Below are 14654 nucleotides of genomic sequence, written 5' to 3'. Positions count from 1 at the left end.
TTCCAAGATTTGTTTAAATGTCACTTCAATTTCCAGACATTATCTCGCACAATTTATGTGATTGAAAACCTTGAATTATGCATTAATATGATTCCCTGTGTTTGTGCCCAGAAAAAGAAAGTGAACAAAAATCCTGTACCAGTACTGTGAGTAGTATTGGATTAATACTAATGGATAAACTGCTTAATAATGCTAGGGGAGGATGCAACAAGCTCCTCGTAAATCTAGATGGTGGGCATAAAGCTCAACAAAAAATACACAATGAAGTCTAACTGGATCATGTATTCAATTTCTCATATTTGATACAATTTGCATGACAGTGATTACTTGTAATGAATAGACATTATTCTCCGACAAAGACATTAATTGCATTAATCAGTCAATATATTGTCTCCACAATAATCCACATTCAAATCGATTTGTCCAATTCTCTTGAATAATATGTATACATTGTCAGCAAAGTATTTTATAAATGTTTTAAATTTACAAGTTATTTTTTCTTGGAAAAAAAAAAATTCTGAAGACATTTTCTTATTGGTAATATGTTCTGTTACCATACACAGGTTTGTCTGAAGGTATCATTGGAGGAGGACCCATTTCAAGTGGGGGTCCAGCAGCTGAGTGTGGCATTCTAGGTCCTGGTACAGGCATTGGCCTGGATGGTGGAGGTACTCTAGGGGGAGGAGGAGGTGGTGGTCCACTAATAGGCCAACCACCTGGTCTAGGACTATGTCCTCCAGGGCTAGTAAATGGGGGACTTAAGCTGTCTCTTTCATCATCATATGGAGGTCTTGGACTTGAACTGTACCTAACAGGAGGGCCACCTTCAAAACGAGGTGGTGGGGGTCCAGGATGTCCATGATGAATTGGTGCTGTGGTAAAATGTGGAGGTACCGGCACCGATGGAGGAGGTCCTGAGTATGACATTGGAGGTCCACCCAGTGAGGTGGATGGATAGTTATTCTGTGGGGGAGGGTAAGCATGTTGAGGCAGAGGTGGTCCAGGAGGTGGAGGCGCAGAAGTTGGTTGTCCAGGATAATGAATTGGATGGGGAGGAAGCTGCACAGGAGGGGGCCCTCCCCTAAGTTGTGCTTTGTCGTCTCTGTAGTCCTTGTCACCGTCATGAATTGGAACAGTGATCAAATTACTTGTTCTTCCTCCAGTAACAACTGGAATTGTAGATTGGTAAGAAGTTGAAGGCAGAGTGTGATCTTTTCTCTCCTCAGAGGTATTAGCATACATGGCATGGGATTCTCGCATAACTCTCTGTGGTGGAGGTGGAGTACGATAAGATTCATGAGGACTTATATATCGTTGATCAGCCACAGGACGTTCCTGAACTGCAGGTGGAGGAATGCTTTCAGTCTGTGCTGGGCGATTATGACGATGGTTAATATGAGCTTGCAAGTCTCGCTGAGAGAGGTAAGTCCTTCTACATCCAGAGTTTCCATGCTTACTGGTACCATATGTACAAACAAAGATGCTTCCCAGATGTGATTGCTCAATTCGCAGGACTGTATCACCACACCTATGAATATACAAATGTAATGTTCACTATAATTCAAATTTCCTCTACTCCACACAAATTCTTAACATGTATCGTAGTTTAAAATCTGATCGTGTTTCTGATGTCACCTGATGATTTCTCCTTTATCAAATTCTACAACTAATACACAAACAGGGTGATCAGAAAGATCCACAAAATAGCATGATTGCCTTTGTACAAGTATTGTGAGTTATTGTTTTTGGACAGCAGCAGCTTTTCATACATCAGAGACTTTGATGTTTTGAATAGTGCATGAAAGATTGATGAATGACAAAGACATGGTACATCAATGAATGGTGAGTCCATACTACCCTACAGTTTTAGAAGGTTTGACCGTAAGAGATGCTTATACGCCATTTTATTCACTCTTTAATTAATACAAGCTTAGACTATCTCGATACAGAACATTAAAAACAAACAAGCAGCTTGTCGGCTGAGATAGCTCCGCTGTTACCAATGCACATTTCAATTAAAGAACAGAAGATATCATTAGAAAATGAACAATATGTAGACTTGCTGTTTTTAGCAAGAAGTCGAGAATATCACTTTTTACCAAAAATTACAAAAATATTTATCAAAATTAGAGAATTGAAGATATCATCATGAAATGAACAAATCTGAGAGAGGACCACATGTACTACCTATATATATATAATATCAAAGCAATTGGAATTGCGGTTTTTAACAAGAAGTCGAAAGTATCACTTTTTACCAAAAATAACAAAAATATTCACCAAAATTAGAGAATTGAAGATATCATCATGAAATGAACAAATCTAAGAGGATCTACCAAAGGTACATATACATCAAGTATCAAAGCATTCATGCTTGTAGTTTTCAAGAAGAAGTCCAAAAAGTAAAACATTGACACAGCCGACGACGGACAATCACTCATACGATAAGCTCCGTTCGACAAAGTCAACAGCAGGGCCAATAAAAAGCAAAATAAATTAGAAATTCAAAACAGAATCTATTATGAATTGTTTCTCAACAAAACATTTGGGTATGAACATTCAGTTTAAAATAATACAGATCTATCAAAAGTCAGTCAAGTATGTTTCTCCACAGTATGACTGTTGAACCGGAAGTATAATGACCCCCCGCATGTGTTTTCACTTATGGTGGAACTTGAAAGTGGAATAACCTTTTTTCAATAAAGAACTTGGGTGATTTGGGTGTTGCAGTATACACACTATCAAAAGATAACATTTGGATTGAATTGTTTTCCAATAGCAAATTAAACTTTCACAAAACTGATTATTACCAACCTGAAATTACCGGTAGATTGTTATTTAGGTTGTAGAAAAAAATCAAGTAGAAGTAACATGCACACATCAGAAAATGATATTTGCCCCCTCCTTCCTCAAAATACCTGTACACCCACCGATGCTCATTCAATCGGAATACTTCATGTCCAGGCTCCAACTGTTATCCAAGGCTGACTTGTGTCTAGACTATGATCATGCTTCTAGTTGGATTTCTCAATCCACTAAACAGTTGTGTAAAAAACTGAAATGTTAATAGTGTAAATCTGTAAAAAGGATTTATAACTGAATATTGTGGCAATAAGGTTGCTTACCTGGGACAGTTTTTATCAGTCCTTTTGGCACAATCAAAGCAAACTACATGTTTACATGGTATCTGAAAATGGAAGACATACTTAAATTAATGATAAAGACGATTCAATCATTATTTTTATGTTTTACTGTACATTTTGTACAACAGGGTTGGATATGTGCACGCTGTGCATACAGTCATCTAAATTCAAACTATTATAATTGATGACAGGAAGACAATCCTTGATTTAAACAAGCAGCCTGTCGGCTGAGATAGTTCCGCTGTTAGCAATGCACATTTCAATTAAAGAACAAAAAATATCATTAAAAAATGAACAGTATGTCTAACAGTATATTCATCAAAATTAGACAATTGAAGATATCATCATGAAATGAAAAAATCCAAGAAAGGCCTACCCAAGATACATATACACCAAGTATCAAAGCATCCAGGCTTGTAGTTTTCAAGAAGAAGTTGAAAAAGTAAAACATTGACACGAATGACGACGTACGCAGATGGACAATCACTCATATGATAAGCTCCGCTCGACAAATTCGACAGCGGAGCTAAAAAGGTCTAAATATGTGTACATTGTGTCAGTGGCTAATACTAAAAACATGGCAGTCACGATATTGTGATTTCCATGTGGTTTGTGTTTTGGTCCCAATAGAAGATAACGAATACAATGATGATGACAAAAAAAACAAATCATTGAAAATGGCACAGTCCCCGTTAAATTTTTGAAATTCTCTTTGTGCTTGTCATATTAAAGCGGAGGGATTGTCGCGAGCGTGTCCTTGAAACTTGAGTTCCAAGTGGCGTATACAACAGATTGTTTATTTACATCAAAACATGTAGTACAGTCAAACCTGTGTTAACGGCCACCTGGATACAGCGGCCACCGGCCTATAGCGGTCACAACCGAACAGTCCCTACGAGTTTTACATGTAAAGTACCCTGTTTATAGCGGCCACCTGCCTAAAGCAGCCAATGGCCACGCTTCAGCGGCCGCAGTGATCAGTTGAACTGCATATAACGGACATAGTTCCCGGATGTCTTGCAGACTACTGCCTTCCATCTCAGACAACTAATAAGCTCACAAAGGACAAAGTTAGCACGTTTTCACACCTTTCATTCAACCGATGTTTTATTCTTGTTTATAATTCAGTTTACCACGGCAAGCACACCGTACCGATGGTTATGGAACGCCAAAAACATAATTAAGAATTTAAAAGTGTCTTGATAAAAAACATGCTGTCATTAATGTTTTGTTGAAATATGTATACCATGGGAATAACTTACAATTTTGTTCAATGAATGAATCGAGCAACCACAACGATGACGATCCACAAAAGTTTTGTGAGTCGCCGGGACACAGTCACGGTACCTATGCATGTGGCTGGGGTGAATCGGAACGGTAAATCCCTGATCGAATCGATTACCAACAAAAAAAAATATAACAACTCACAGTGTTCTCCACAATCCAAAATAGCTGGTGGGTGGCCTAATTAGCATAAATTTGCATAATAATTTGCATATCATTTACATACAGCATTCTAGCATTTATGTCATGAACTGCAATACACACTAAGTTATTTACTATTCTCTTTTTAATTTAATTGAAACGTGTTACAATTTTTTGAAATACAAACAGATTGGTCACTATTAATAGTTACGAAATGCAAAAAGTTTGAAATCGGTGATTTATACGTTCGCAAATTATTCTGCGTTCATGAAATGCAATTTGAGTAACCAAGAGCAAGTACAAAACATTTATGTAGAAAATATACTAGGTGATTTGTCGCCAAAACGAACGATTTGTCAAAATAAAACTCATAACATTTTATATTTGTGGCATCAGTATTCACCCGTGCCAACTGACGGTGAGATGCATTTACGCATGTACAGTCACGATACGTTGCGTTGCGTTTTCACACGTTGTTTTGGAATTCAAGAAAAAGTGCTAGCAATCGGCAAAATAAAAGAATCTGCTATGTTCTCGAAAAATTAGACATAAAAAAATGGATAAATTGAAAAAAGTATGTGGGAAATATTATTCAATTACAAATACTTGCAGTAAACTAATCCGGCAGCCATGTTTGATGTTTATTACCGCTTTCCGAATTCAGTACATGAACACCCAGAATGCGCTGTTCCTCTGTGCAACTTAGATACTAAATCGTTACAGCGCCAACAGCGGTGGGTGGCCGATGGTTGTTGAATGGGGTAGATCAAAAGGTCACCAGTTTGCCTTCTCCATACTGTTTTCACGATGAAACAAACGTTGTAAATACGGCTCGAATTTTAATTTTTGTTTACATGCAATCTGCTAATATATTTCTTTATTTTCTGTGCATATACATTTCGTTCGTATTTACTTCTTTCTTTCGTGATCAGAAGACGATTATTAAAAATACAGCTGAAAATTGACACCACTGTAGTTGGGTATCGTGAGCAATTAGTGGCAACAATGTCGGGCGGCAATGAATTCAGGCGATTGACACATTGCCATGAATACACTTGATAACTGCTTGCAGACTTCCAGTGGTCATTGTTTATGTTTGGACTCTTGAAACAATAGCAAAATAAAGGGTTGGGCAACTACTCTTTTGTTTAGGCTTGGGAAGAACAATGCAAGCTTTTTACAAATAATTTCAGCTGGATGTATGTTGGTGGGCGGGTGTTGAGAGTTACTAGGCGGCCGTAAAACTTGATGGGCGGGCCGCCCACCTAAAACCCCTTGTGGAGAACACTGACTCACTTGTTATTTAGTATAGATATTTATTCACTTTGAACTCCTATAAATATCGATAAATACGCATGTAACTGGAACAACGCAATGGCCATGCCTGTTGTTTATCCATCCAAATAAATTATGCTAATTAGCCTTGCGCATGTGCGTTCTTGTTCTTCCGGGGTTATGATAACTCGGGTCAAATAGTAGAGTCGCTTTCGTTACTGCCTATCAATCACTGTGAGGGAATGTGTGTGCAGTATCGTCTCGTTGTCCAACTAAATTCATTCAACTATTTTGTTTTCTCGGTTGCTACTGCCTCGGTACATTTAACAATAGATGCTTTTAACAATGATGTTAAATTGACCTCAGTTCGCCGGCCAAAGTCGCCATGCATATTTCACATGATTCTATTGTTGCATCAGTACAATAACATGGAAGTCGCACAGATTTCGATTGCGCAAAGTAATGTTTTGATTAGTGATCAACCATATGTGAGTGAGGTAGGTCGAGAGGATTTTTGAAAAAAAATGAACAAAATGTTATGGGAATTGTGATTGGGGAGAAAACTTTCAAGTTGTCACGTAACTGAAAGATGATCCATCACTACAATAGATAAGTGTTCTTTTCGTATACGTAACGTTGTAGGGATCAATAAAGCACTGCTAACTGTCCCTCTCATATCTCCTTGAAAGAATTTGCTATAGCCCAGAGACACTCCAATTTATTAGAACAGTTACTAAGTGTACGAGACACAATAAATATTAAAAGAAACATACAAATTCAGAATAGCTAAGCAAAGCAAGCTGAGTGATTTCTTTAGTAGGAAACGAGACTCAAACTGCTACTGAACATGAACTTTACTGTACAAATCTTCAAATATTTAATTTTCATACTACTCATTATTGTGCAATGATCGATTTTTGTGAAATGATTTTAGTTTACATAATACAATTTAAAATCAACATTTTTTATTTGTAATAAAGTGTTTGGATACTGTGTACAGTAGTGTAATAGTGTGTCAAATGGGGTTGCGAGATCTGTTTCAATACATTGATTCAGTGCCTAATTAATATTCATGAATAAATTAGTGAACCTGTATAGAAAGGCCACCTGTCTATAAAGGCCAAAATTTCAAAGTCCCTTGGGTGGCCGCTATAGACAGGTTTGACTGTAGTAATATGGCCACAAATAAAAACAGCCGTTATTCTGCCATCTTTGATCTGATTATGAAACACACTGATATGTATGATGTATGTGCCAAATACGAATGAAAATGGTACATAAATTGTGGAAATGTAGTAGTAAGGCCAAAAAGTCAGATGGTTGTCAATCGGCCATCCTTGACCAGATTTTGAAACAAATTGTCATGGACATGCATCCTAACATGTATAAAGTACATGTATGTGCCAAATTTGAATGAAAACTGACAGAGCACGTCCAAGATACCGCATAAAAAAACAAAAACAAGATGCCTGCCAGTCGACCATCTTTGATCCAATTGCGAAATAAATCCAGTGTTCTCCCCAGGCTCAGAGGCAAGCATGGCGGTCTAATTTGCATGCTAATTTGCATACTAATTTGCATATTTTTCAGGATTCACTCTCACAAAAACAAACATACAAGACAGTATTAAAATGTATGAGAGACTTTATTTAAATTACATAATACTTTACATAATATACCATAATTTGACAAGATCGTCATTTAATGTGAACTGTTCCATAAAACTTAGTCTAAACTAATCCTTCTGACTTTGTTGTGCTCCAAACATTGGCTGCCTTACTGTAGTTAAACTCGATCGTCATAGACTTGCACGGGACTTTGTTCCATAAAGAAGATCCACTCTTTGCAATCATGTTGTGCTTTGAGCATTAACTGCACAACATTCCTAGTGGGAAAAAATGATAAATAATAAAAAAAAACAATGAGGATTGAGGTTCAAATAAATGTAAACATAACGATTGAATTGTGCCACGATCGGGAACCCAGTGCCGTATGGATAGCATTTCGTCTGCAAAACATGTTGTTTACATGTTGGTTTTGTCAGGTCAACGACAAGGAGACTCGGGAATTTCGAGGAAAAAAAACATGAGGTCACTATTCAATTAAAATGAAAACGTAACAATAGAATTATGTATACAAATCGGGATTCCATCGATCATAGCGCGTGATGATAGCAGCTGTTGTTCGCAAGACGTTGACAGGCCGCCATCTTGGAAATACCTACACAGGTCAACATGTGACCGGAAGATTACAAAATTCGATTTTTTTTTTGCTTGGACAAATTATAACATACGCGTACCCATTAATCTATGAAGATATCCATAAATAATCTAAAAAAAGTTGACAGTAACGAGTGATGTTTTTTTTTCATGTCGTGTCTATACCAGCCTCGTGTCTAAGATGTTGATTGGAATCGGTGTAGGCCTACCATGTTCGGTGTTCTTACGATCGGCAAAACATACACACACTGGCATTTTATTTCTAAAATTACGAAATCTTACCTGAACAATTGACCTTAACCAGGGAAATGTCTTTTTCCACGACTCATCAAAACCAGCCTCACGCCGTTTCTGTGTTTCTACACGCTACCGTTTCTGTGCTGTGCTAGCGGTGATTGTACGTTTTAGCCGGGCGGCATCACCTTTTTTTCCTTTACATGTTTTGTCATATAGCATCTCGGTGTTTGCAACTTGAGTGACAATTTGTTCCCCATTGACAGCGTCTGTACTTCACATGTGTTTAACAATGGGACTGTTTAATTCGTCCCGGCAAGTTCAAACCGCCGTGGCGTAGACTGTGATAATTTATGCAGTGCTACGTGTGAGCGGGTCAAATGGACGTAAACAATGCATCCTATTAGCATGGCGGTGAAGTTGTAAGCATGGCGGTCCGAGCCCAAGCGTGGCGGCCGGGTCGCCAAGCATGGCAGTGCCGCCATGCTTTGTTCTATGTGGGGAGAACACTGAAATCGTCATGGACATGTATCCTAACATGTATGATCTATGTACTAAATTTGAATGAAAACTGACAATGCATGTCCAAAAAATACGACATTTTCAAAAAACAAGATGGCTGCCAGATGGCCATTTTGAATCGAATCGCTAAACCACTGCATGTGCATATGTCCCACATAAAGTACTCGGCACATGCAAAGAATGAACGGAATTGGTCCAAGGGATTCTGAGATATGACTCCGGACGGCGCACAGATGCACGGACGGAGACCGAATTACAAGTACCCGTTTTCGAACTTCATCCGAACAAGGACTAAAAAAAACTTTTTCAGAAGAAAGTTCATTTACAATATTTATTGCATGTTACATCATGAAACATTTTCTATTTGTACTCACCATGCGTCCATAGATAAGTATTGGCAGGTCACACTTTGAACAGCAGTGTATCATGGGATCAACAACTTTCTCTCCAATCAGATCCAACTAAAAAACAATGTGTATATACAATATGCATACTTTTATTGTTACTGCATTCACACACGGTGTAATAAAATCTCTAGGGCTTTTATACCATATTCTTTTTTCAAAAAGAGGACAGTGTTTTTTTCTTTGGCCACAACATTTATCCCAGGTGTTACATCCCAGAAATACCTGCATAAAAGTTTTGTCCCATTTTAAAACAATTTTATAATTTTTTTTAATATCAGGATACGGACACATTTACTACACATTATCAATATTTCCAACAATATAGCGCCCTCTATAGACAAGTGGTCGACGCAATGTACTGTAAACCAATTTATTTTCCTTGCTATATATATTCTGGAAGTGAATTCTGTCAAAGTCACTGTGACTTACAAATCTAAAATACGATTTTCACAAATGTTTCTCTTTGAACAAATTGTCTCTCACAAAACTGAAGTGATTTACAGTAGTTTTACAAAGGCATTTTCAGGGTAGGGCAAAAAGTAATGTTTGAGCTTACAAATCACAGGTATTGATACCAACTGACATGATGACATTGAATCAACGTTTTCTACAATAACCTGAAGCATTCTTACTTGCAAATGAGGTAGCAGTCAAAAATGTAATTGTCATTTTATTTTAACAATTAATACATGAACAAACACAAAGATGTGACAGACACACTACTGACAATAATAATTAAATGAATACTTGGACCACCACACCACATTGCTTTGTACTCGTTATTATACCATAACAGCAATACTAATCAAATGAGGTCCAGTTTAAAAACAATAGTTTGCTACATATTGTAGCAGTTAAAGGGATAAACATGTACATAGAAAAACATTCTGGAAGTGGAGTTTCTTGAAACACTATCAAGAAGTAACATAGTATACAGTACCTTTTGATCCCATTTCAGCTGACATTTTTGGTGAATAGGAAAATAAATCCTTGGTTTGTCACCTTGATCCAATTGCTCATCTCCATCATCTGTCAAAAATAAAATCAATCAAAATGATATCTTGTCACATCAGACATAGAATTTCAGTTAAGTTTAAACAGACACATCAACAATTACATAACAAGTACCATACAATAAAATTAGCATACAGTACCATCATCAGCAGTAGATTTTCTTCTGACAGATGCTCTTGTGGTTCTTGTCACTCTTGGTCTCGCTTTAGGACGACCACGAGCACTTTTTGACTTCAGTTTTAATGGAATGTTCCTTCGAACAGCTGGCGATCCAGGGTTGTCATTTTCTTCAGCTTCTAACTCAAATCCTTTAATGACAATAACTTATTCAAATAAGAACTGCATGCATGATTGCAAATGGATGGTGTATAATACCCATTGCACTGCCATGCTATAATTCCCTAGTCAATGTCCCCCACCTCAGACAATAAGGGCAGATGTAAGACATTAGACTTCACCATTAAATTAAGCACAGGGGTTACGGCAATTAAATGCCACATTTAATAATGTTCCAATGTCACTATGCAAATTTCACAATTTATTAAATAAGGCATTTTTGGTGTGGAATTGCCTGATGTTTATGCCCTAGGGAAAGAAGAAATTGTCAAATGTCACAAAAATGTTGTCCAACTTAAACCTGTGGGGTAGGAATCTGAGAATGACATTAATAATGCTGCAGTCAATGTAATCCTTACCCCACCCACCCCTGGGCCCTTTGGGGAAAATATAGGAGACTGGCTGGGTTTCACTATTAAATATGGCCCGGGGGGGATGTGACGATTGATTCATTCGTTTATCTGAACATGGAATTTATCAACCAATCTTGTACAAGATTGCTCGTTTTCAGTATGGATTTGCCTGGTTTACTTGCTCCAGGGGTAGAAGACCTGTCACAACATTAATCTCCCTACACACTAAGCCCCGGGACGGTGCATCATAAAACAGTGCACTAATTAGGTTTATTACTACTGCACAACTGTAGTTACTATTTATGTAACTTAATCATATATTCAATTGCAGTGTTTGAAATACTGGAACTACATATTTACTATATTTATGTCGTGATTTGTTATGTACGGGCATGGTCGGTTTTCTCGAGATCGGACGATTTGTAACGTAGGGAGTGTTGAAATTGTGCGTGACTAATGAGCCAGCAGTATGTCTTACACTATTAGGACAAGCGTACACCATCAAGAGCACTTATTAATACAGTTGACCAATAATCTTACAATTATAAATATACACTGAAATAGAGCCACGAATAATTCCACTCACCTCCGTCCGCCATTTTTGGTGATCTCGACCGCATATCGATACGCTTAGCTGTAACAAGCCTTCTGATTGGTCAACTTATGCAAGATCACTTCTGATTGGTACTCGGTGAAATGTAGAAAAAATGGCGACGACCATGGGAAAAAACTTGCGATCATGCAAACTCGTTTTCTTCTGAAACGCGCCACGAAAACTATATGAGTCTCTTGTTTCTTTTATTCGTATCATAGTGTAGCAGCAACTTTCATTCAAAATAATCCCAGGAAGTAGAAAACGTAAGCGACCGGTGTTGCTCGCCCGACCATTCGACCGGAAAACTACCACCGCAAGCATGGCGACGTCACCGGCAGAAAACACTGCGACGGTCGATACTGTGACGGGGTTCAGTGAGCTGAATGCAGCAGAAAATCCACAATCCCAAGAAGGTCGTCCGAAAAGAAGAAAAGAACAAATGGCCACTGCAATGTCAGAAACACCGGCTAACTCAAATTCCGGTACGTACGATCACCGAAACAGTGAATAAGTACTGAGAAATAATTTTAAAAGTGAATAAGTACTGTTTGGACAGATCCCGAAGGCTGAAAGAGGCACCCCAGCAAATGGCAATGCGACCTTGAAACATTGACAGTGAAATCCTAATGTTAAAAGTTGTTACTGTTGTTTGGTTGGTACAGATTCAATATTTAAACATGGTTTAATTGTTTAATAATAATTTGATTCATCTGAAACCCAATGTAGTAGGCCATCACTAAACCATTAAAGATAAATATCAATTAAACCATGGAGCTAATAATCTATTATTCTTATCTCCATCATTACACTCAATCAAATTGTAATCCTATATAATTATGCAATTTATTTTGATTCAATTAAGTTACCATATTATATAAAAATGTAATTTAATTAAGATTTTATTGAACTCAATTAATATGCAATCCTATATAGAATTTCTTGCACACTTTCATATTTATATACATGTTATCATAGAGGTCACTTCCCAAGTGGCATTTCACAACATGCTTGCTATTATCATGGAGTTAGCTCCATGCTATTAGAAACATTTGGGTTTACTCAAGTAAACAACCTTGATTAAAACATTATGTAATATAAAAAATATATGAAAACTTTTAACAGAAATTGCACATGTTTATTAGATAAACATTGAAACTAATAAATAGTTTTCACCTCGCTGTTGACAAAGTCAACAGCTGAGCTGTTCATATTACTGACTGTCCACCATCGTCAACTTTGCATTTTTGACTTCTTCTTGAAAATGGCAAGGCAGCTTGCTGTGATAATTTACATAAATATGACATTTTGCAGATTTGTTCATTTCATGTAGATATCTTTGATAAATATTTTTGACTTCTTCTTGAAAATGGTAGCCCAATTGCTTCAATATTTTATATGTAGACATCTTGAGTATATATATATATTTGTTTATTTTGTGACGCTACCTTCAATTCTCTAATTTTAGTGAATTTTAGTCATTTTTGGTAAAAAATGTTGTTTTCAACTGTCTAACTATACAGCATAGTTACATGTATATCAATTAAAAATTAAATTTTCTGAAAATACATATGATCAATGTTCATTATATTTGTGGCTACAAAGTCATAAATGATGTCATGGCAAAAGTCATGTGGCCAGTGGGAACAGTGTTAATGACTAAACAAATGGTTTAGGGTATACATGTACAAAATAAATACTACAGTGCTATACATGTATAGGATGTGGAAACGTCCCTATGTCACTCATTGCAAGTCGTATATGACATATGATCTGTCTAATAGTAGAAACAAATCTAAGAGTATGCTACAGTTACAATACTATTTGTCATACATGTACTAGCACTACAAATATGGATGACCCTTAATGAACATTTTCTTTAATAACTAATTTGTTATGCAAAGTAATTGATTATGTAGGACAACCTACATGTAACAACAAAATTTTTTCCATGTGTTTCAGGATCACAATATTTTGCACAGGACTTTTTTACTTTATTTATCTTATTTATTTATCTAGTACAATTTCTTTTTTCAATCAGTAATTAGTTAATATCGAGTCACCTAATGTAACATACAATTTTTGCAGACTTAGTGATAAATGTCACACTCAAAGCGTTTGTAGGTAGTACCAGTTGTAAAATGTGAGCTTTGTATCACTTTGTTTTTTCAAACAAAAGTTTTCATTAATAAACTTCCTAATTAAAAACTGTCTTTCAACAGAGTCAGAGCCAGAGTATGTAATTAACCATGCTAAGTACAATTGGTTTGAAAAGGTAAGCAGATTGAAGATATAAAGTATGGTTTCATTTCAGTGCTTTTTGACAAAATCAATGATATGTTCAATAATAGACACAAATGCTTTACACATAGTTTATATGTTTTATCATACATGTACATTTTGGCAGGCATTTGTTTTAAGTTCTGATTCCAAATGGATGGCTCATTTCAGTTGTCTTTATTACATAGTACAGATAGACCAATAAACCAAATAAACCAATAACCAGTGCGTTAATGAAGACATTTTGGCTCATGGTCTGATAAACACATGTAATAACCATATATGTTCATGTGACTGAAATGTCATATCTGAAACAATATTACACACTAGATCAGATTTAGATTCTTATCAACAAATTTGTTCATGTGACTTCATGCATAAATATCATATCTGGAGCACTGTTGTAAATCTTCGTAATTAAAAATGCTGGGAATTCTGCCATCTCTCAGTCTGATGACATTATTTGTAAGTAGCATATTTAATTACATGTAATTGCAATTCTTGCTGATACAGGGTTCTGATACAATGGTAGTGAATTTCTACATCAAGGAAGTAGACGAGAATGCACTAAATGTTATATTTGAAGAGGAGAAACTGATTATCAAGTTTAAAACTAGGTACCACTTCATTTTACGTCTGATAGATGCACATGCACACCAAAAGTGTGGTTTTGATTTTTACTGCAATTCACAGCCTTCATTGTTGTCTTGTGTGTTATTGATTCACACCTTTGAAGTGTTCTATTTGACAAATATCTGTAATGTGTACAAGTACTGTGTAGATTTAACTGATATCTTAATACTGTATAACCGAAAAGTTTGTTTCTATTCACAGAGATACACAGTTTTTGAATC

The 14654-nt window shown here is 36.5% G+C and overlaps 2 protein-coding genes and 1 long non-coding RNA gene across 3 annotated transcripts; 1 reads left to right on the top strand and 2 right to left on the bottom strand.

Moving 5' to 3' along the window:
• Nucleotides 1-267: 267 nt before the first annotated feature.
• Nucleotides 268-11572, bottom strand: LOC102801493 (uncharacterized). Its single transcript, XM_006820261.2, has 6 exons — nt 11515-11572; nt 10380-10547; nt 10166-10254; nt 9193-9279; nt 3126-3187; nt 268-1528 (listed from the first exon to the last, which is right to left on the bottom strand). Exons 1-6 carry the CDS (start codon nt 11546-11548, stop codon nt 532-534), a joined length of 1437 nt encoding a protein of 478 aa, XP_006820324.2. The 5' UTR covers nt 11549-11572; the 3' UTR covers nt 268-531.
• On the bottom strand, nt 7470-8753 carry LOC146747465 (uncharacterized). The gene is made up of 2 exons (XR_014928936.1): nt 8345-8753; nt 7470-7728 (listed from the first exon to the last, which is right to left on the bottom strand). It is a non-coding gene; the product is annotated as an uncharacterized LOC146747465 (long non-coding RNA).
• LOC146747464 (ubiquitin carboxyl-terminal hydrolase 19-like) lies at nt 11566-14651 on the top strand. The gene is made up of 4 exons (XM_085496660.1): nt 11566-12005; nt 13743-13795; nt 14314-14467; nt 14635-14651. Exons 1-4 carry the CDS (start codon nt 11843-11845, stop codon nt 14649-14651), a joined length of 387 nt encoding a protein of 128 aa, XP_085352786.1. The 5' UTR covers nt 11566-11842.
• Nucleotides 14652-14654: the final 3 nt, after the last annotated feature.

This window comes from Saccoglossus kowalevskii, chromosome 3 (genome assembly GCF_978046115.1).
Source record: "Saccoglossus kowalevskii chromosome 3, keSacKowa6.1, whole genome shotgun sequence".
Lineage (NCBI taxonomy): Eukaryota > Metazoa > Hemichordata > Enteropneusta > Harrimaniidae > Saccoglossus > Saccoglossus kowalevskii.
The sequence above is the reverse complement of the archived record's forward strand: the minus strand, read 5'-3'. Positions and strand labels throughout refer to the sequence as shown.

Coding starts and splice junctions, on each gene's coding strand:
- LOC102801493 (XM_006820261.2), bottom strand. CDS start 11,548: ATGCGGTCGAGATCACCAAAAATGGCGGACGGAG. Junction 10,548..11,514: donor ACCAAAAATGGCGGACGGAG/GTGAGTGGAATT, acceptor TTGTCATTAAAG/GATTTGAGTTAGAAGCTGAA. Junction 3,188..9,192: donor TACTTATCTATGGACGCATG/GTGAGTACAAAT, acceptor TTCCATTTTCAG/ATACCATGTAAACATGTAGT.
- LOC146747464 (XM_085496660.1), top strand. CDS start 11,843: ATGGCGACGTCACCGGCAGAAAACACTGCGACGGTCGATACTGTGACG. Junction 12,006..13,742: donor ACCGGCTAACTCAAATTCCG/GTACGTACGATC, acceptor GTCTTTCAACAG/AGTCAGAGCCAGAGTATGTA. Junction 13,796..14,313: donor AGTACAATTGGTTTGAAAAG/GTAAGCAGATTG, acceptor TTGCTGATACAG/GGTTCTGATACAATGGTAGT.